At 40.2% G+C, this 24173-nt stretch overlaps 2 protein-coding genes across 2 annotated transcripts; one reads left to right on the top strand and one right to left on the bottom strand.

Moving 5' to 3' along the window:
- Positions 1 to 76: 76 nt before the first annotated feature.
- LOC123505521 (NADH dehydrogenase [ubiquinone] 1 alpha subcomplex subunit 9, mitochondrial-like) lies at positions 77 to 13915 on the bottom strand. Its single transcript, XM_045256910.1, has 8 exons — positions 13760 to 13915; positions 5949 to 6163; positions 5308 to 5499; positions 3054 to 3155; positions 2507 to 2640; positions 2166 to 2327; positions 951 to 1137; positions 77 to 454 (listed from the first exon to the last, which is right to left on the bottom strand). Exons 1-8 carry the CDS (start codon positions 13785 to 13787, stop codon positions 275 to 277), a joined length of 1200 nt encoding a protein of 399 aa, XP_045112845.1. The 5' UTR covers positions 13788 to 13915; the 3' UTR covers positions 77 to 274.
- A 7877-nt stretch (positions 13916 to 21792) lies between these two features.
- LOC123505750 lies at positions 21793 to 24173 on the top strand. Its single transcript, XM_045257405.1, has 2 exons — positions 21793 to 22064; positions 23312 to 24173. The coding sequence occupies exons 1-2, from the start codon at positions 21839 to 21841 to the stop codon at positions 23911 to 23913; spliced, it is 828 nt and encodes a 275-aa protein (XP_045113340.1). The 5' UTR covers positions 21793 to 21838; the 3' UTR covers positions 23914 to 24173.

Here is a 24173-nt window from a genome sequence, read left to right as displayed (position 1 = left end):
CAGCTTTAACTTACTTTTCAGGGTTGTTTCGAGTCGTTCACTGCTCTGCTGCTTCAAGGCATGAATAATCTGTAAATTCACTTGAAATGTTTTTTTTATTTTACATGTTCCTATCTCTCTGAACAATCTCCTCCCAATGTACACTACTATTATATACAATATCCAAAAACTCTTGACTTTTTATATTAACTGGTTGTACATTATAAAATCAAACCTTCTGGAAATCTGCATTTTCCTGCAGTCATATAATCTGCTATATTTCACTAACTGGTAATCAACGAGCCTCAATGTACTTGGGTGGTGCTGGCGGCTCAAACTCTCCCACCTCTTCATCATAGTAGCTACCAGCTCTGAATGGTTTCAGTTCCCAATCCATGCGGTCCTCCATCTTAGTGAGTGTCACACCAAGATCCTCCAGTGTGGGAAGGCCAGTTGTGATGTCAGTCACTGCCTCCTGCAAAGGTTATTGTTTGTATGTCAATAAAATTAAGACTATCCCCCTTTTTTCAAGAACAGTATTCAGTTTTAGATGAAACAAAGAAACAACAGAATCATTGAAGGAACAAACAATATAAAAAGAAAACGATGCTATTCTATCATGAAAATGATAGATGATAAATAAACACAATGCAAAGGTGTGTGTGTGTGTGTGTGTGTGTGTGTGTGTGTGTGTGTGTGTGTGTCATAGCTAAATGAAATCTCAGCTCCTACACATTCTACACAACCTTCAGGTTATGTGATGGCTTTCCTAAACACAAATTCAAGGGCAATGATTGGTACTAATTTTAACATGTAGGTTCCTTTTTTTTTCCTAACAAAGCCTAAATTAATAATTCTACTAGAAAATATAAATTTCATCCCAGTTCTCCCTCAAATGAACAGATATAAATCAGCCTTTCTTCTTCCTCTCTTACATTCTATGAAAAACAACATCCTTTCAGTAGACTTACCCGCTCAATTTTGTCTCTGGTGAGTGAGTTAATAGGCCAAGAGGGAAGGTATTCAGTAAGGTGTGCCTTGACCTTGAAGAAGGGATCCCATTTCATGTCATACTTCATGTAGCCATAGCTCTCCTTGTCTTTACGCATGACCCGATGGAACCAGTCCACCAACTCACCAAGCTCGTACCGCCGGGGTCTGAAAAGTGTTACATTTATCAATCACACTTAGGGCGTAAAATGTGTGTGTGTGTGTGTGTGTGTGTGTGTGTGTGTGTGTGTGTGTGTGTGTGTGTGTGTGTGTGTGTGTGTGTGTGTGTGTGGGCTTGTGTGTATATATATATATATATATATATATATATATATATATATATATATATATATATATATATATATAAGCCCCCGCACTTGGCGAATCTCAGCTTAGTGAAATTCACTTTTGGCGGTAGGGTGGCCACAGAGCACCGAGTGCACGCTTGGCGATTTCAATTCAAACTTGGCGGCCGCACGGCGAACCACGTGGGTCCTCGGTGACGTCATACCTCTCTCTCTAAACCTATCAGAACACAGTGTGAGAGTCTCCTTCAGCCATTTTGTTTGTGCTACCCTCTGTTCGCTAGCGTGGGAACGAATTCTTGCAATTTACTGCCAACATGGCCTCTACCAGCGCAACATGTGATACCGGTGGGGGTAAGGACAATGGTGGTGGCTGCAAGGACGAAAGTGGGAGAGAGAAATGGGTGGAAAAATGGGAGTACAGACGAGGAAAGCATCACAATGACCAAAGACTGATTGAGGCATTTTTTAGGCAATTTATATGGCATAAAGAACTCGTGCTTGGTGAAATTCGCATTTGGCGGTAGTTTCACCAGACTAATTAATTCACTTAGTGCGGGGGCTTACTGTGTATATATACTGACTCACTGAGCAAGAATGAACAAAGAAGCTTAGTAGGTTTGAGGATCAATTGATCTGGATTTCGATTGGTCTGGGTATTAATTGTCTTGATGATCACCTGTCTGGAGCATTAACTGCCTTGTGGACCAGATGACTAGAGTACCAATCGCTTAGTGACCAATTGACTTGCACCCTATCTGATGCATTTGAGCAGGTCCAGCTTAGAGGGAAGGTCCTGAGCACCAAGCCACCATGTGCTGAGGTGCTCAGCAATCACAGGAAGATATCATGACAACACAGAGTAAAGCAATCCATGGTTGAGAAGCTCACCCAACAGCCTCATAAGTCTTGCCAGCAGTATCAGGGTCCTTGGAGGCAGCAACAATTGCCTGTGCTAGGTCACTTACAAACACAGGCTGTTTCCAGATGTCTTTGCCACCATGGGGCAAGGGGAGGAGTTTTCCCTGGTGGCGCCACAAGCCAACATAGTACCTGGGATGGAAAATATTACAAAGTGCTGAGTTACCTTGAAATATGGTATGACAAACTATTTAAAATCACACTAATAAGCCAGTCTATTTTGGTAAATCATCAGTAATGACTAAATCTAAAACAACCCTTGCATTGCATTTTGATTTAATAAAAGTAAAATTAACAAGTGAATTTCTAACCTTAAAAATCTGTCCTCCTGACCATAAACATCGCTTGGTCGAAACACTGTGGCCTCTGGGAAGGCATCCCTCACTGCCTGTTCTCCCAAGGCCTTGCTCTTTAAGAACTTTGAGCCACCCTTCAGTATGTAACCCTGAAAAATGTTCATGTGAGATACTCCCAAATGACAAAAAACATGCAATTTAATAGAAGTTTTGTTCTCAAATGTAATACATTCCTGAATGTCATTCAAAATCTGAAAAGGTTGGAAATTGAAATTATTTTCCACATAGGAATCAATATGAAATTAATAAAAAAAGTTATTGGACATTCATTCATCCTGTCTTTGCAACTTACAATAGATGCTCCCACTGCCAAGATGGCAGCTCCACAACATCTACTCTGACTTAGAATTCACTTACATCACCAATTCTCACAAATACCCTGCTATTTCCATAGAAACTGACTTAGTGAAAAAAATTTTCATTCCACGTTACAATATAGATAACATTTTAGTCTCCCCCAGATATATAAACAATGGAGCTGTGTGTCATGTGTGGTGATTACCTCATGCTCCCTGTCTGCATTGAGGGCCGACACATGGAGGAACCTCTCCACTCCCATTTCCTTGCTAATGCGTGCCAAGCGATGGGCTCCCTCCACATGCACCTGGGGAAAGGGAGTAAAACAATTATCTTTTTACACTAAAATCTCCTGAAACCAACAGCCTATAAGTCAAAATTACATAGTCTGCAAGGCAAGTAAATAATCATAAGTAGTGGATAAGGTGGTGAGCGTGGGATCAGGCAGACGTTCACGCGCAGGTTCAAATCCCACCACATACCACTTTAAAACTATGCCACTTGTCAAGTGGTTTAAAGTTACCTAGTCTATATGTCACCATGATACCCAAGTTCAAGGTGGTTTCATCAAAGATGTGCTTGGGTGGTGATATGGGCCCTAATATGGGTACCTCTATAAAATAAAATTGCCTGCGCCACTAATGGGTGAAAGCTTAACAGAGCTTCCCACATATACTCTTCAAGTATGCCTACAGGTGCTATAGGCCATAAAAAAAAAAAAAAAAAAAAAAAACTTTGATTTATGCAAAACCTTTATAAATCAGTACCAAGCTGACTCGACTCAGAATAAAATATTCAGTAACAATAACTGCATAGGTTATAATATGACACTAAAATGGGCTGTTGGCTCTGGTTCTGATTTAATGTTGGGAAGTTCAGGCATTGCAGCTGCACCTCTCTGCTGTGTATTTGGTTGATAATTAATGTAGTACTTCAGCTCCAGCAGTTGAGGAGTTCAGATAACTCATTACATCAGTCATCAGCCTGTGCATCAACGTGGCTTGACACTGTTCCAGCTCACTTTTTCACTTCAGCTCTGTGCGTGTACAGGTCATTTTTATTTTTTGCTTGCTGCTATTGCTATATTCTATCTGCCCGACTTCAGCACTTAAACTATAAAAACTTAGCAACATCACTATCATTACGTCATCACCACATTTTAGCTTTTTGATAAGTTCATATACAGTGGAGACTCAATACTCAAATGCCTTAATAGTAAAATTTTTCAATACTTGAATGCAAGAATTTGATTTAATAGTACTTGAAAAAATACCTGATAGTCAAATGTCCTCCAGTTGTGCTGCTGTGGTCTTCAGAATAACAACATTCTTGTGCATTCTGTCTGTAGTTCTTTATTTGTAAACCTACATTAACACCAAAGGCTTATTTGTGGTGAAAATATCTAGTAATTGAACAGCTGCACACATGATTGTAAACAAAGCTCTGGCATCTCCTTTTCCACAGCCATCACTGTCCCATTGATACTGTATGAACGGTAAAAAAAATTTGCCAGTACAGCAAGTCCCCGATTTACGATAGAAATACGTTCCTTAAAACCTTTTCATAAAGTGAAATTAGCGTAAACTGAACCCGTTTTTACATGCATTAAGATAGGAATACGTTCCAGCTCAGTATGGAAGTCAATTGAAAAAAATAAACAAATTGGTCAAGCCATGTATTACCGAAAAAATAAAATAAAATTAACAAGACTACTGTTTTTCTTAGCTTTCTTAATGTTAATCTTCTGTATAGGTTACTAAAAACAATAGTGCATAAATATCTTCAGCCAAAGAAAAGAAAGTAAAACATTTAGATGAAAAAAACAATTGTAGTGAATCAAGGAAGAAACTGATTCTATCCAGTGCCATTGCAAAGGCTATGCTGGAACCTTGAACCTTGGATCAGCAGCTCCTGTAAAGGACAGAGAGAGAGAGAGAGAGAGAGAGAGAGAGAGAGAGAGAGAGAGAGAGAGAGAGAGAGAGAGAGAGAGAGAGAGAGAAAACTTCACTAATTATTCCTACATCTAGAGGGAACGAGTTTTTGATGGGTGGCGGCTGCGGCATGGGTAACGATGAGCTCGTGGTGCATAATTTTGTTTACATTCTAGTGATCAGTTAAAAATCAGATACACGAGCCTGGACAACAGAAAACGAGCAAGTGGACAAAATTCATAATGATCGGAAAATCAAAATATCAAATAATGAGGCATCAAATAGCGAGGGAAACCTGTACAATACTTTGCAGCACATAATTCATAGCACTCTACAAGTATGCCACAACTCCACATAACCATCACAAAAATGTTCCATCTCAATAGTTAGAAATTTGTGTGAATATAATCACTATTCTAAAACTCACAGCACTTCCTGCATTCGAACTGCATTCATGGCATCACCTCTGCTGCTCTTTGCCCCTCTTTACCAAAACCATACATCCATGAACAGTAAAGGACAACTCACTTGCTCAAAGGTGAAGTTCCTGGTCTCCCAGTCACGGCCAACCAGATTGATGACAATGTCTGAATATTTGACAGCCTTGCGGATGGCCTCTTCGTCACAGAGATGGTAGGGAAGGAAGAGCACTTGGCCAAGGTCTCCTACTAACTTCAGGCGGAGGACATCATAATGGTCACCTCTGTATGGGATGATGATCTGTGTGAAAAGTAAAGGGAATCAGTGTCATCCACTAGGGAAAGCTTGATATGTAATAGCTTACTACACATGTACACACAGTAAGGATGTACAACAGAACAACAATCAAAAGCATATGCTATAGAAATTAGCAACTTGAGAGGATATGTAGAATGACAGGATGGGAGGGTGAGGGCAAGTGTGCACGATGTGTAAGTGATATATACGCGTTGATAGAAAGATAGAATAGGTGAAAAGAAATAGAGTGAAAAGGTATGAATGGGAAGTAGAGGATTAGGAAGAATAGGGTAAAGGAGTGTATACATAAAAGAGGACAAGTACTTGAACATAAAAAAGAATATATAGACATGGAGAAGTGATGGTCATTTTCATGGGGAAAGCTAGTAAAAGAGAACAAGGCATCAAAGTGATATCCAGCAGTTCCTCAGAGTGTAATCACATGGCATTACCTGCGTCCCAACCTTCCCAAGACGGTTGCACACATAACGTCCAATGAAGCCGGATGCACCAAACACAGTGGCCACATGCCCAGAAAAGGATGAACGGCCACCACTTCCCTTCTTGAGGGCATCCATGCGAGTTTTTGTGAGGAAACGCACATCTGATGAGTTGTGGCGTTGCTGCACTGAGGTTGCTGCTGCCACCCTTACCCCAAGGCCACAGCCTGAACCAGAAGGAGCTACAGGTTAGAGCTGCTGCTGTAGAAGACTTGCAAAGAAGTTGTATTCTTATAGAGGTATAAAACTTAGAAACGAACAGTACAGTTAAGACTCATTACTCAAACGTCTTTTCAATACTAAAATGCAAAAGTTTGACCTGGTACTTAAATGTCTGCAAATGTGGTTATTGCATTCTGATACCAGTAATACCAAAGCTAAAATACCAGTATTCCTGATCCCAGTGTACATCCCTAATCCCACTGCAGTCATGAGAACAACAACATTCTCCTATGTTCTGTCTGTAGTTTTTCATTTAGAAACTTACAATGGCACAAAAGAGGCTTATTAGTGATGGAAATTAATCTAGTGAGAGTGCAAGTGTTAGTAAGCCATAGCCCTCCACTAGCGAGTTCACAGGAATCACACCAGGAGACAAATTACCAATTATTTTACATGGATGAAGACTAGTCATCCAATAAACAACCTCCCTCCTCCCCTCCTATTCTATGTTATCCATCACCAGCCTTCACTTATAGTAAGTACAAGTCAAAATTATAAAAAAAATAATTTGCATAAAAATTTTTGTATACCTAAGGTTTTGCCAAGGTTAGAATTAAATACCTTATTTATAGCTATCGATAGTTGAACTTTTTGATACTTTATCAGCCATTTGGAATTAATTAAATTCATGTACTGAATCTCCATAGTAGTATTCTTATACAGAGGAATATTCAAAACTCAACCCAGAGTATTAATATACACATTCTGTGAACATCTCTTACAGGCTAAAACTGTTTTATTTTATTCAAACAAAACAATAATTCTTCCGACTGATGCTGGTCTTCAATTTTCCCCATCCTGAGCTTCAACTTTTAGCCACTTTGCAGTAAGAAGGGCACCTTCCAAGATATACGCAAGTTTGAAAAGTTTGAAAAGGCCCATTGAAAGGCCAGTCCTCAAAGCAAGGCCAAAGTTTAAAAAAAAAAAATCAGGGGACAAGTGCCTAGAAGCCTTCCTCATGAGATTTCAGGTTATAGAAAGAATGAAATAAAGAAATAGGCAGAGGTTCAGAATCCTCCTAGTATTATAAAATTTTTACCATATTTTTTCCATAATTAAACTACAGTAAGTCCTCTTTATACGGTACATATGCATTCCCGAAAACCTTACCGCAAATTGAAATTACTGTATACCGAATCCATTATAACATGTAATAATAAGGAATGCATTCTAGCACGTCAAAAGTCACCGCTACAGAAATTAAAATACAGGCAACCAACCCCCTTTAACGAAGGTTCACACAACGAAATTTCGCTACAACGAAGGCTTTGTTTTAATATCATCTGCTTGTTTAACGAACACCAAACTCACTTTAACGAAGTCTTATCCAGGTAATTTTTTCTAAATTTGAAAGCCCCACCGTATCATGCAAGCTGACAGGGTTTTGAACACACCAGGAGCTGCTGGTACTAAGAAATCCTGAGACACCTGTAGAATAAAGATCAAAATCAAGCCTCTCGTGGGCAACACAAGCACTGCCGATACAAAGGCCTGACTCAGAAGAAATTCTGCATCACCTGTAGCATCAAGATCAAGATCACGTGCACCACTCACTCCCCAGTCAAAACATAACAGCGTCACCAGCAGCTCATCTTCCCTAGTTCAACTTACCACCAAAACGCCCTGCAATGTGGCCTAACGTTCCTACCAGGAAGTGTCTTACTCTCGAAGTGAAGCTGGGTATTATTCACAGACAAGAGAGAGGCCAGAAAACTAATAACATTGCTTGCCACCATCTTGACTCCATCTACTGTCTACTATTTTCAAGTCAGCAGACTCTATTAAGAAGGCTGGTGAGACCGCATCTTCCTTGAAAGCTAAAAGAACCACCTGAACTCGTGACTCTACAATGGACAAAATGGAAAGCCTTGTGGAAATGTGGTACATAAGTTTTGTATGCGGTACTATGATGCGCACTTTGTTTACATTCCACAGGTTGCTGGTTAGTGTATTTCCCGTTTCACTCTCCCTCCCTTCATAAAGTTAAGATCATCAACATTATAAAGTTACGTACATACATACATTAGTGTACATTATAATGATTTAAATTAAACTACCTAAATGTTTAACTTCATAATTTTTACTTTCATTAAACCTTTTACTGTACTATGATGCACTCGCGCTTTGCTTACTCTAAACGGAAATTCAAATCGGGTTAAACTTGTTATAATCAGTTCGCTTAACGAGGTTTCGCTTAACGAAGTTTCGCTTAACGAAGTGTTCTTTAGGAACGTAACCCCTTCGTTAAGTGGGGGTTGCCTGTACATGAAATTAGTCATATAAAAAAATGTAAAGTACTGCACAAAAGAAATTTTAAAAAATTTCACTTGCCATGTATATCTATCAGTTGATGTCCTTCCCGAGGCTAAGGGACAGTAGGGATTTCAGCCCTCACTCATCTTCCGCTGAGTGGGCAGACGAGAATAAGATGTCGTCGTCTGCACTGTCGAAAGCAGATGTGGAATAGCCAACTGTAGCAGGGTCGGCACGTTTCACTGGTTTGAAGAAAGAGGATATGGAGGAAGGGCCAACTGTAGAACCATCAGCAGTGGATGTGGAAGGGCCAGCTGTAGCAGGGTCAGCAGGTGTGACAGGGACGGTATGTCTGACTGGCTTGAAGAACGAGTAGATGGAGGACTGTTTGGTTTTTCTTGTTTTTCATCATTTCTTGATAAATCTTGACACTTCTCTACGTCATGAACCACTATGCTACTCCTGGAAGGATTTGGATCACGTTCCTTTAGGGTTTCCAGAGGTTTTTCGATACCACCGAGACATTCTCCAAGAGTTTTGATGTCCAGGCCACACACAGGTTCTTCTTCCTCGTCTCCCTCTTTTTCTGCCTCCTGTGATGCTTTGTCTACCTCTATAAGTTCATCATTTGAGAGAGGTTCAGCATGGCTTTCCAAAAGATCTTGAACATCATCATCATCAACTTCATCGAAGTCACCCCTACGGCACAGATTTACTATGTCATTTCTGATCGCACTGATGTCATCTTCAGCAAAACCTGGGAAGTTATGCGCACATTCTGGCCATACTTTATTCCACGTCAAGTTCATGGTAGACGCCTTCACTTCGTAAAAAAAAAAAAAAAAAAAAAAAAAAAAGGGGGAGGAAGAGATAACATGCTCCAAGGGTGGTGAAGTTAAAGTCAGTACTGTGAGTGGCGGGGAAGTGCAGCGTGGATGACGTCATCACCCCTGCTCCCCTCCGCTGGGCCCTCTCAGATGACATGAGTGGATATCTGTGAATTTTTCTTACCGTATATCGAATCGAGGCTAGTAATTTCCAAATACCGTAACTGTGAATTTACCGCATAAAGAACTACCGTATAATGAGGACTTACTGTATTTGGTTTCTTCATACATTATCATTACTGAATCACCATCTTCACCCTGCAAAGTAACATGAAAAAGACTGTGTTGATTGCGGAATCGCCACAGCCACCCATTGTTCCCCTGAATTCTGTATATCAATTTCTGTGCCAGCTTCCTAGCAGCTGCACATACCATTTCATAACTGGCATCCAATGCAGCATCTTTTCCACTCCTTACATTTTTCCTTGGTGAACCTTCCACTTTTACTTGATGATACATTTACACAGTATTTGGCAGAATGTCTGACACAGTTTGCTTGGCCACACTATACCATGATACCCAGGTTCTAGGTGATTACACCAAAGATGCACTTGGGTGGTGATATGGGTATCACTAAATAAAATTGCCTGTGCCACTAATGGATAGAAGCTTAACAGCACTTCCAATACTCTTCAAGTTACCTACAGGCGCTATAGGCCAGGACATAAAGATAATAAATAAATAAAAAATAAATAAAAATAAAAAAAATAAAAAATACTCCTCACAAACTCTCATAACTCTAGTGCCTTTATCTAATTTTCTTATTAATTCCAATTTCCAAGTCACAGCTAGGGCCACTCACTTATGCTTAAGCCTGGAAACACACCCGTGACTTTGTGGCGGCACATCGTGGCAGGATTTAGTGATATGCAGCACTACGTCGTGGCATCACCCTTGGTATGTGACTTACTACCCGTAGCACAGCCACAGTCACTCACGTGCATGGATCCTCGACATAGGCGCTGACCACAGCCGCTCGTGTGTGGACAGCTTTTAAACATCCCCACCACAATGTGGCACCACTAAGTCGATCATGTGTTCCTGACCTAACACCCTTGTGAGACATAATTAAGGGTTCTAAGGTAATGAAAAATGTTTAAACTTGCTCACTGATACCGGACAATACACAATATACAGTACACTACTGTCAGCCGGAGTTGTTTAAAACCACCTGCCACAGTGGCGAGGCACGTGTTGTTTGGAATAATTTGTTGGCTGTCCGAACTCAAATCATTAAATCATTATCTGGACACTGTCCGGATAATAATACCACCGAGACATTCTCTAAGAGTTTTGATGTCCATGCCACGCACAGGTTCTTCTTCCTCGTCTCCCTCTTTTTCTGTCTCCTGTGATGCCTTGTCTAGCTCTCTAAGTTCATCATTTGAGAGAGATTCAGCATGGCTTTCCAAAAGACCTTGATCATCATCATCATCAACTTCATCGAAGCCAGCCCTATGGCACAGATTTACTATCATTTCTGATCGCACCGATTTCGTTTTCAGCGAAGCCTGGAAAGTCATGCGCGCATTCTGGCCATACTTTATTCCACGCCAAGTTCATGGTAGACGTCTTTACTTCATCCCAAGATGACTTGATGTTATCTAAGGCATACTTGATATTATGCAACTTCCACCATTTTCTGATAGTGGGCTTGCTAGGCCGATCTGTGCCCTTTATCAGTTGCTGCAAGGTTCACCACTAGTATAGTAGGCTTTTAGTGTTTGCCATAATTATTATGAATATATTTGTGATTACAATAGACCCTTTAACATTCCATTTATTCATCTAATTAGTAATGCATGTAAGTAATATGTAATGCAGTTAAAAAAAAAAAGGGGGGGAAGGGGAAGAGATAATAGGCTCCAAGGGTGGTCAAGTTAATGTCAGTACTGTGAGTGGCGGGGAAGTATGGCGTGGATGACATCATTACCCCTGCTCCCCCGCGCTGGGCCCTCTCGGATGACATGAGCGGATACTGTATCTGTGAATTTTTTTTACCATATATCAAATCGAGGGTAGTAATTTCCAAATACCGTAACTGTGAATTTACCGGATAAAGTACTACTGTATAACAAGGACTTACTGTATATTCATAATAATCATGGCAAACACTTAAAGCCTACTACCAGCGGTGAACCATGCAGCAACTGATAAAGGGCACAGATGGGCCTGGCAAGCCCACTATCTGCGAATGGTGGAAGTCGTATAACATCCAGCACACTTCAGATAACATCAAGTCATCTTGGGACGAAGTGAAGAGGTCTACCATGAACTTGGCATGGAATAAAGTATGGCCAGAATGCGCACATGACTTCCCAGGCTTTGCTAAAGACGACATCAGTGCGATCAGAAATGACATAGTAAATCTGTGCCATAGGGCTGACTTCGATTAAGTTGATGATAATGATGATGATGATCAAGATTTTTTGGAAAGCCATGCTGAACCTCTCTCAAATGATGAACTTAACGTGCTGACCCTGCTACAGCTGGACCTTCCACATCTGCTTCCGACAGTGCAGACGATGACGTCTTATCCTCATCTGCTCACTCAGTGGAAGATAACTAAGGGCTGAAATCCCTACTGTCCCTTAGCCTCTGGAGAGACATCATCTAATAGAATATATGGCGATTGAAAGGTAAATAAAAAAATTGTTTACTTCTTTTGTGCAGTATATAGGTACATACTTTATTATTATTTTCTTTTTAATGACTATTTTCATGTATTTTCATTAATGTATGGGTGACTTTTGACGTGCTGGAACGCATTCCCTATTATTACATGTTATAATGGGTTCAGTATACGATAATTTCAATTTGCGGTAAGGTTTTAAGGAACGCATATGTACCATATAACGAGGACTTACTGTATATCTTTCTCTCTCTCTCTCAACTATGAATGAAGTCACTATGATATGATTCATTAAATCCTGAGTAGAAGGGAGAGGCCGGGAGAGAGGAGGTTGACTATAGTAAAACTAAATTGTACTGACCCGTAGGGTGTTGTTTGCCATTCTGCCAGATTTCCAATCAAAATATTCAGCCTATACTACTCACCACGCAGGTGCAAATCAACTCACTTCTCATTTGGTTGCCACGATGGAAGAACACACTGACGTTTCCCTGTCTTACTGTATGTTGTACAGCCAAACCAAGGAGTTTGTCTACAGAATTAATAGATACTTCTTATATGAAAAAGCTTGAAAAGACCACTTTTACCTACAAATCAAGCGAGGATGAAGACAGCAGATGCAGCTGGTATATCTAAAGCCACGGTGAAGAGGAACTGTCCCTGTGCAAACAATATATGTACCACAATCTTATCAGCGTTTCTTTTCCCAGCTCATTATATTACACTGGGTATCTCGAGAGGCCATAATAGTAAATATTAAGTAAATTATCAGCCTAATTTTCACTTTTATAACCAACCCCTTTACTGTATCTAATTTACTTATGGCATCTTCATGTCTTGTCCCCCCAACCCTACTTTTTTTTTTTTTTTAAATAAAGAACAGTTATTCTGTTTTCCTTGAAGTAATGAGAGATATGGCAGCATCGCACGGACTATCCACCTCACCCCACAGGTCAGTACAATTTAGTTTTACTATAGGTGACCTTGCAGCCTTTTATTGTTTATGCAGCGGTCCCAAACCATGTGTGGCTTATATCTTACCTACAGTTAAGGATTTTTTTTCTCCCATATAAGGCAAACTTCTCAATGATTCCTTATGTTTAATTTCTTTTCACATAAAATCTTTAGTCATTGGCTCCTTCTGCCATAGTAAATGATTAGATTTAGTGTCCAATAAAATCCAGGGAAGGATGGGAGAATGGGGATGAGGAAGCTTGCTCAGTTAGTCTAGATTAGGTAATGTTTAGATGCAATAGGTCCAGAGGGCAAAGTCCCCAATATCAATTCAGGTTAGATTAAACTGGCTCGAGTAGGGATATTCAAGAGAGAGAGAGAGAGAATCCTTACGATCCCATCATCAGAAATAAACACAGTGAGAACGGTTTATAGAAAATAAGGCGGTAATACTCAAGAATACCCATGAATAAACCAAACGATGGATAGACAGACGAAAATATCTGCGGAATAACCGGAAGTCAATCGCGAACAGAAATGCATATGGATAACCCAAAAATAAAGATATACCTTATAATCCACCACAAAAAAGGAAGAAGAAACTAAAATACCAGATGATTATGCTTGGATAAACCTCTAAAGTAAAAATCTGGACAAGCCGGGCAGTTTGTGTACAAGAATCAGCTGACTGGCGGGGGACTTCCTCCTTTCATAGTTCACTGCTAATCTAACACTCTTCTGCCGCTCTATAATGCATATAAGCAAGCCCACGACATCTGGAAAACTCTATGGCTTTATACAAGCGACTCAATTACCTTGAATTATGTTCCTCTGCAGCGCCATGACCTGCTGTTGTTGACTGCTGGCTGGCTGGCTGGCTCAGATGATCGGATCCTGCTCGGCGCTCCTCGCCGCTCGGCCTATTCAGCTGTCCGCTCACCGCCAGTCCCAACTCGGCTCACCCATACACATATCTTGTTTTTTATTGGTATGCTTTTTATGATACCAGAAGGGTTTCTTTCTAGAATCCTAACGGGTGTTACTATAGTTTTCCTTTGGTCTAACACGAAAAGGAGTGCATGAAATAAATTTTTATAGTTTAGCTCAGCGGAGACGATACTATCAGGTAGTTATTATTCAAGTTAATTCTACATTCCTCACTGCGGTTGCTTGTTTGATATTTCTATTGTTTTCTTTTAGCTAGAAAAAAAAGCTTTAGTTACACATGTACATGCAGACGGCTTTTTCTTTGATAAAGGAGCTTCCGACTCCTACTTTTAGCTAAACCTACAAGGGATTTGCTTTGATGAATATTTTAGCAGAAGCTGAAATCTCACTCATGCAGATATGATTACTTAATCAATTATACGATGGAGACGAGTCTTTACATAAAAGAGCGAATTTACTAACAGTCACGTGTGTGTATATTCACCTACCTACTATTGTAAGCACGTACGTACATAGTTCGAGCGGGGCTCAGGTCCTGTCTCCATGTCTCCATTTGTCAAATTTTTCCTTAAAGTTATGAACATTATGTGCTGTAACAACTTCATTATTCAATGCATTCCACTTCTCCACCGTTCTGTATGGAAAACTGTATTTTCCAATATCCTTCACACACTGCCTCATCCTGATCTGCTTAACATGTCCTCTTGTCCTTCTATCTTCTGTCACCAGCACCAGGTCTTCCTTATCTATCTTTTCAATGCCATTAACTATCTTGTACATTATTATTAGGTCCCCTCGTTCTCTTCTATCTTGTAAAGTTGGCAGTCCCATTTCCTTCTGTCGTTCTTCATAAGTTAGGTCCTTTATTTTGGAGTCACACTACAGTTCTTTTTTTTACTTTTTTTTTTTTTTTTTTTGCTATGACGCCTCCGACTGTCATACAAGCCAGTTTTCTGTGAGTGCATATGACTGTCGTAACGACTGGGAGCATTTCAGTGCAAAAAGGACACGCAAAACGAAGGATGTCCACCTTCGTGGAGGTCTGACGGTGGATGTTCCCTCCTGGTGTTGGAGGCGGCCCCTCCATACTCATCTCCAATGGGCCTGTGATGTCTGGGACATCATACCCATCATGCCCTTTCTCTGTCCCATTGTCTTCGGTGGGTAAACCATTTGAGAGCACGGTGTGAACTGGGGCTATTTATTTATTTATTTATTTATTCTATTATTATTATTATTATTATTATTATTATTTCTTTCCTTTTTTTTTTTTTTACTGGCGGCAACGCTCGAGCGGTCACACTGGTCACGACGATTCTAGCGACAACGTTTTCGTACGTCAATGCCAAACGTATGTTGAAAGACCAGTTGTAACTCAGTATTCTAACGATTTTTTACTCGTTCGCTGTCGAACGACGTCGTTAGCAGCACGTACGACATCGTATTTCTCTATAACATCATCCTACGTCATTGTACGCCCGATGAAATGAATTTGCCTGTTGTGAATCTCTTCCCGACAGTCGAATGCAGCGCTCGATTGTCGTAATGCTTTTACGATGTCGTGTGACAACAAGGACATCTTACGACATCGTACTATATCGCCGCGTTATCGTACGACTTGACTCACGATATCTTACGACAGGTCAAAAGCCGTTAAAATGATGTCATTACTGCCGGGGACAGCCCTCCTACGACCGCCAGGGACGTCGATAGTATTAAAACAAAAAACTGTAGTGTGACGCCAGCATTATCTATATCGTGTGAAACTCGTGGTTATCATGGTAGTGTCGTACTGGAATTGTGAAAAATTATTGATAGTGTTGCGGTGACGCTGAGTAGTGAAGATAGCGTTGGCAGCGCTAGCACTTTGGTAGCGTTGCCTTTGCTGCAGAGGTGGTATTACCCGGGTGTGACAGGTGTATACTCCAGCTGTGATTTGCTCGTGAATGAGCCAATAGGAGTGGAGCAGGGGTTATAAAAGCTGGCTGCAGCCTTCCTTGCAGCGACAACAAGTTTATGGGAGTTAAAATGGCGCATCCACTCTCATCCCGAAAAATCTAAGGTCACATATTTAAAAATCAAATCCAATCCGCCCCGCCAAATTTCACTCTATAAAGACTTTCCAAATCCTGTACCCATCCCAATCAGCAGCAACAACACTGTCCTTGGCCTCACCATCGACAAAACACCAAAAGTCGGCATTGCCTCAAGGGCCATGAGCAACTTGGAACGTTTACGCGACAGTACCACTAAGACGAAACTTCACCTCTATAAAAGCTTTTATTCTTCCCCTACTAACATACTGCCCCCTTGCTCTATCTCTCTCCACCCCTTCCAATCTTCTAAAATTACAAAGGGTCCAGAACCGGGGAATTCGTTTCGCTCTTGGAACGAAGTGGTTCGACTTCCGGACCTCTCTATCTCTTCACGAGGAGTCCAGCATCCCGCCATTAAACGTCACACTCTACAACAGAATAGACAAACAACTAAGTACATTTTCAGACAGATACACAGACATATATAACTTCCTGAAAACCTTCCCCCAGCATACAGACATCTACCCCACACCACCCTCCTTGACCCTTCAGACGAACCTCCTAACCCCATCTGATAACGGACTCCTTTTCTCTTTTCTCATATTTGAATAACGGAATCGATTCCCGTATTCACCTCTCGCCTCTTTCGCCCATCTTTCTCTATACTTTTTTCTCCCAATCACCATCTTCTAACACACTTTCCTGCGGCGTGTGGGGATCAGCTGGCGTGCCATCCGACCGATGATATACCCTTGCGATCCCGGTATCCTCGGGTAAACGGGGAATCGAGTCCCTTATTCATCTCTCGTTCTGGCGGCGGCAGCAAACCCCATTCCGCCCATCTTTTTCTATACTCTTCCTCCCAATCATTATCTCCTGTATCCTTCTCACTTCTCCCTTTTTTTTCTTTTCACTCCCTAACACCTCTTACCCCTACATATTAAACTAACAGCACCACTCCAGGTGTCAGAGTGGCATCACCCCTTTCCCACTAACCACCGCCCCCCACCAAATTGACCCATTTAATCGTTCTTCTTATCTCCATAGCAGGTTGATAACTCCAGGACGAACCAGAACATCAGGATCTCCACCGCGAGCCAGCCAGCAAAGGAGATAGCAGACACCACCACCTTCACTCATCACATTCATCTATTCACAAATAAAAGTTGCACATCCCCCTTTCACCAACCTCGCAAATAAAGTTATATCATTATCACTCACCAAATCTACTACTATCTGTTGTTCGGAACCCACGTAAAATTGTATAGGTCCCTCCGCTATACGGATGTACTTCTCACTCCATCCTCTCTATTTTTCATCCTTTTCCCTTCTACTGCACCATATTCATTTTACCTCCTTCATGGTGTTTTGGTTGTTGAGGGACACTAGTATTTCGCTGCAATTTCCGTAGAAGTGCGGAGCCCTCGTTCTCTGCGTGGGCGCTTCGGCGCTTGCGTGTTCTCGGTGTTGGTGCGGTTTCCTGGCACGGCTGACTTTTTTAGAGGGTTCTGGAACGTCCCGGAAACCCGGGCCGCCCGGAGCGCGCTCTTCAACGCTTTTGGGCGCCTCCCGCTGCGTAGGGGGCTCATGTAAACAAACCTGTGCGGGCAACTTAGACGAAATGGCTCACGCACTGTCTCCTCCTGAATTAAATTGTTTACAGCTCGCTGATCTTCTCGACGTGTTTCTTGCTGGAGAGGAGGAATTGCAAGCTGCTATAATGATAGCCCAAGGAAACAATAACTTGATTGAAATGGCCCTAGAAGAGCAAGAAAGACATCAAGAACCAACTAGAGTTGAGGGATATGTGGAGCAAGTCGTTCCATTCTATAGTAACCAAGAGTTCAAAGCACACTTCAGGATGGCACTTGTAGCTATCTACTTGGGCAGCCATCTTTGTTGACATTGTGACGTCACAGCCACAGAGCGCTCCACCTCGCGAGCTTGGGCGGCCCAAAAGGTTCCGGACTGGCAGCCCGGGCGGCCCAACCCGCGTTTCTTAGGGGTCCGGGCGACCCGGGGCGTTCCGGAACCCTCTAAGAAACTCAGCTACCGGTCTCCACCCTGATCCAGCCCTCAAGACTCAAGAAGACCCCAAAAAAATAGAGTGGTACATACATCACAGAAAATCATCTTGCGCCTGGGTCAAGCCCCAGTGACTTTACTCTCCTACTAAAGCTCTCTTTTTATCACCCACCTATTCTTCCCCTATCCCCACTTCCCCTCCGCCTTTTCTATCTATATTCTATTCTATTCTATTCTCCCTTGCAGTTAAACTGTCGCGGCTTCTAGAACAACAGACACCACGTTTCAGAAGCCATACGTTCTATCGATCCAGACATTGTTCTCCTCAATCACACAGGTCTTCCACAAATCCTATCAAGCTGTATGGTTACAATACACGCTACACAGAAGGAACTCGCTATGACGGCGTAGCTGTCATGGTTAAAAGCACCTTAAAATATATTCATATTACCGACTGGCCCTCACCTCACTTCCTGGCAACCAAAATTCATACACAGCACGGACACTTTCTGGTTGCCAAAACATACTGCAGACCCGGCACTGGGCTCCCCCAGAACAGCCTCATTAATCTATTTAATCACACAAACTTTATGGGCCGCCGTGGTACAGTGCTTTGGGATCAGAGGGGTCTCCAAGCGCACGGGTTCGAATCCTGTCCACGGTCTGAGTGCAGGTTGGGCTTCCTCACTCAGAGCAACGGTTTCCTAGCGGGTGGGCTTTGAGATAGGAGGTACCCTAAAAAGTATCCCCTTTAGCCCATAAATTCCCGTGAAAAGCCCACATGGTATATATAAAAAAAAAAAAAAAAACATTCCTGTACGTGTACATTTTACCAGACATACAGCTTTCCGACACACCACCAACAACCAGCACGAACATCAACTACTACAAATAACACAACAAAAACGTCTCCGTTTTCTTGACCCAGACTTCCCTACCTGCTTTATCACAATGGGAATGGCAAGCCAGACCTCATCCTGTTCAACCGCCAATCCTTACCATACCACCACTTCATCGCTCCAGGACATCTCTGTGGTTCAGACCACATCCCCTAATCCTAAAAATATCCTCCAACCATATAATCATCCCTTCCCCACCTATTCCTGGAAAAATTTCCAAGAAACACTCACAGACATGCACCAACCAACACAGCTCGAAGGCAAACCCTATACAAAAATAGATAATGTTGCGGAGCGACTACACAATGATATACTAACATCAGCCATCAGACACATACCCAAGAAACACCACACGATCCACAGAGACTTTCGACCATCTATAAGAACACAAAGACTTCTTATATGTTATAGAACACGCTTCCAGAGAAACATGCATAATCATATACCATGTGTACAGGAATCTTCACTTTCTACGCACACATATAAACTAACATCAGCCATCAGACACATACCCAAGAAACACCACACGATCCACAGAGACTTTCGACCATCTATAAGAACACAAAGACTTCTTATATGTTATAGAACACGCTTCCAGAGAAACATGCATAATCATATACCATGTGTACAGGAATCTTCACTTTCTACGCACACATATAAACAATAGTCTTCTGCCCAGCTGGAAGATCACGACGTATACTGGAGGAATCTAGTCTGCCGCATGGACGGAACCCGCTGTAGCAACCCTACTCAGTTCTGGTGCATGGTGCACAGGCTGAGGGGATGCCAGCGAGAAAGATTTGAGTATCTTGTCCTGGTGTGGTTGAAGAAGAAACACTGGGGGCCCAGGGTTCTCAAGCGCACATGTTCGAATCCTGGCCATGGTCCGAGGTTAGGAAGGGCATCCACTCGGGGTAACAGTTCCCAAATGCCAAAACCAAAGTCCTCCTGACTTTTCTGTCAGGAGGCACCGTCCTAGCTCTAATGTAATAGGGGAACCGGACGTAAAAAAAAAAAAAAAAAAAAAAAAATATATATATATAATATATATATATATATATATATATATATATATATATATATATATATATATATATATATATATATATATATATATATATATATATATATATATATATATATATATATATATATATATATATATATATATATATATATATATATATATATATATATATATATATATATATATATATATATATATATATATATATATATATATATATATATATATATATATATATATATATATATATATATATATATATATATATATATATATATATATATATATATATATATATATATATATATATATATATATATATATATATATATATATATATATATATATATATATATATATATATATATATATATATATATATATATATATATATATATATATATATATATATATATATATATATATATATATATATATATATATATATATATATATATATATATGTATATATATATATATATATATATATATATATATATATATATATATATATATATATATATATATATATATATATATATATATATATATATTGCTCGCTGAGGCATTGCAATTATATATAGATATAAATCAAATATCCACAATTTTTTTTATCTTGATTATTTTTTCACTTCAGAACAAGCCCTAAGAAAATAATACCAACTCATATCTCTCTCTCTCTCTCTCTCTCTCTCTCTCTCTCTCTCTCTCTCTCTCTCTCTCTCTGGTGTTTGCTGGTGATCGCTGTGAAATTAGCGCGACTCATATCCTGATGTTAGTCATAGGTTTAAAATATCCATTAAGGAGAATAATGGCAAGGTAAATACACTCAGATCGATGTTGGTCACCTAGCTAGTGCAAAGTGTTGTGAGTCGCGTGGGACAGGGTAAATTATGGCTGGGAGTGCATTTGTTAGTAAGTGCTTTTAGCGTTATTTGATGGAAGAGGCGTGCTTCAGGAAGGAGGGATGGAGGGAGGGAATGTGAGCGACTTGTAAATTCATAAGAAACTTCTACAGTCACATTTACGCAGGCGACGCCAGTCCAACACTACTGACTGCTGCACACAGCTTGTTCCTGCCCTATACAACTCCATCATTATAATGAGAAGTGTCGTTGCAGCATTCTGGACTAGTAGGGAAAGTAAGGTCAATGGGATGTCGATTTAATGATAGCAATTGCACTTTCGTTTGATTTGTCCCTGATGCACACACACACACACACACACACACACACACACACACACACACACTTGTGAGTTTACATATCCGACTCGTCTTACGTTTGCAGATGGGACTTCTTTCTTAGTTTGCTTGTTTGCTTTAGCAAGTAAAATCAAATATTCTACCGTTGAACAAAACATCATTACCGGTGCTGTTTTTTCTTACCCACCCTAACATTTTAGGCACACTATAGGTACTACTTACAGCTTCCCTCACACCACATTTTAAGATAGGTCACTTTTCATCTTCCATTGCAAACTAGAGAGCACTTTTCATCTTCCATTGCAAACTAGAGAGATCATTAGGAAAGCTACGTATAGTATGTATGGTAAGTGTGTACTCATCCATAGAGGTTGGAGGAAGTTCAGAGGCGAGATTGTGGCAGGTGTTAACTAAAGTCTTTGTGTCTTCGTGTCGGGCGGCAGCGTTTCTGCTGGCAGTGGCAGTGATAGCCGGAGTGTTGGGAAATGATTCGATTCTTGTCTATGACCGGTACGTGAAGCAGGAGATTCACCCGAAAGGGGAAATCTACATCTCACTGGTGAGTTATGGTAGATATACAAGAAAAAGTTGCTAATAGCTGCTTTGTGTCCAAAAATCCTTATATAAAACTTATTTTTATTTCACGCAGCAAAGTAATGCAAAAAACCTCAGATTTGTATCCACCTATCATTAGGCATTATGTTTTTGTTTTAACCCACTACTATTCTTGTGAAGAAACAAGGGCTCTGTGAATAATGTGGCTGCATACACATCAGCAGGTGTCATCTGTGGTGCAGTGTTCCGCCGTGTGTCTGGTGCTGTCACCGCCATGCGAAGCTTTTCTGCTGCGTAATGAAGACAGCACCGTGGAGAACCAATTCGCTACAAAAAAACAGGTCTGCATAGTGTACAAGACGTTCGAAACTAGTGATGAATCTACGGCGGGACAGGGGGAAGCTGTCTACATCCGACCTCAGATTGGTAATGTTATCAAAGCACATTCCTTGATTCTTGAAGAGCTTTATGTGATAATTATAAATTATAGATTATTATGACAATTATGATAGTGATAGTGATTTGTAATGATTATGAATAATGATGAGGAGGATAGTGATCATTTTCTCTCTTGCTTGTTATAACTAATGCTACTGATTAAGCAATCAATCAATCAATCAATCAATCAATCAATCAATCAATAATAATAATAATAATAATAATAATAATAATAATGATAATATTGATAATAATAATAATATTATAATAATAATAATAATAATAATAATAATAATAATAATAATAATAATAATAATAATAATAATAATAATAATAATAATAATGATGATAACATTAATAATCATAATCATTAATTATTATTATTATTATTATTATTATTATTATTATTATTATTATTATTATTATTATTATTATTGTTATTACTATTATTATTATCATAACTATTATTATCATTACTATAATATCATTATCATTATTTGTATTATTATCATTATTGTTATCATTAGTATCATTGTTATCTATAATTGAATAGATTAATTATTTGTAGTGACTATAGGAACAAGAGGAGGGGAAATTGCTACCTATCTTGTGTATTGTATTCGCTGTCTCCTGCTGGCCATCCAGTCAGCCTTCCCCATTACGGAGCGAGCTCAAAGCTCATACTATACCGATCTTTGGGTAGAACTGAGTCCACACCATACTCCACACACCGGTAAAGCGAGGCCACAACTCCCTGAATTACACCTAGCGCCTGCTTGCTGCTAGGTGAACAGGGGCTACACATTTTTGCAAAGCCTCGCCCACTTACCTTGTCGCACCCGGCACTCGAACCCAGGCCTTCTCGGTTGTGAGCTCGATTGGTTATTTTTGTATGTAAGAGGGAAGATCGGTCAAGGGCAACAAAAAATTGTGATGGAAAAAAAAAGCCCACTGGGATGCCGGTCCCCAAACATTTTGATTTGATAATGATTAAAAGGGGTCTCCAAGGATGGTATAAAAGAGGTCATCTTTTTTTTTTTTCTATTTAATTTTTCTTTTTCGATTTTAATTTTTGCGTGAAGAGTGTGTGTGTGTATGTGTGTGTGTGTGTGTGTGTGTGTGTGTGTGTGTGTGTGTGTGTGTGTGTGTGTGTGTGTGTGTGTGTGTGTGTGTGTGTGTGTGTGTTATTCTAATATTGTGTTTAATAGTTAATAATGATTTTTTCCCACCATCAGTAACACAAACTACGACCACGCCAGAGCCCGTAGTGACGACCACGCCCATGCCTCGCAGTGAATATGAAGAACTCGATATAAGGGAAAACTTCGACAAGACTGAAGATGACTGCTCCTCGGACAAGGCCATTGCTGCCTTGGTCCTGACATCTGGAGACGAGACTATGTCCAACTTAGACTATTTTGAATGTCGCAGAATCATCTACCCCGATAAGATGAACATAGACAATAAAGATGAGGAGTTTGTGATGACAGAGGTCCCCAATGACAAAGTCTGCACCGAAAATAGAGTGTTGGTAGCATTTGAGGCATCTGACATCGACGGTAACAGTCTGAAACGGTGGGAGAATCCTAAGAGTATGAAAGGCATCTGTCACAAGATCACAAATTTCAATGTTTCTAGTGATGCTTGTGAAATCGTGGGTGTCTCGAGCGATCCATGGATTGGAGCCGATCACTTGGACTCGCTTACTTGGAACACGACCATCTACTGTCCTCAGGGAACTCTTGCTGTGGGCATGACTAGGGAAACGCTAAGTGTAGACTCCATAACCTTCAAGATAACAAGTCTTAAGTGTTGCACTATCACTTTTATCCAGTAATATTTATTTTTCTGTGATTATCAAGGAACCATGGTATCAATAATGAAATATATTTGAATACCCATTCTTTTTATCGCTAATTTTCACTTATCCTAAGCTCAACGACCTCATCTATCATTTCTAAGTGACCTAGATTATCTTAAACACATTACTTAAACTGAGTAAGTTATTTTTTTACATGCTGACCTCAAATAGAGTAATTACATATTTGCATATTGGTTATTGACTTTATGCAAATTCTCTCTCTCTCTCTCTCTCTC

Source organism: Portunus trituberculatus, chromosome 18 (assembly GCF_017591435.1).
Source record: "Portunus trituberculatus isolate SZX2019 chromosome 18, ASM1759143v1, whole genome shotgun sequence".
In the NCBI taxonomy this organism is placed as follows: domain Eukaryota; kingdom Metazoa; phylum Arthropoda; class Malacostraca; order Decapoda; family Portunidae; genus Portunus; species Portunus trituberculatus.
Note: the sequence above shows the minus strand (reverse complement) of the source record. Positions and strands in the feature narration are given on the sequence as shown.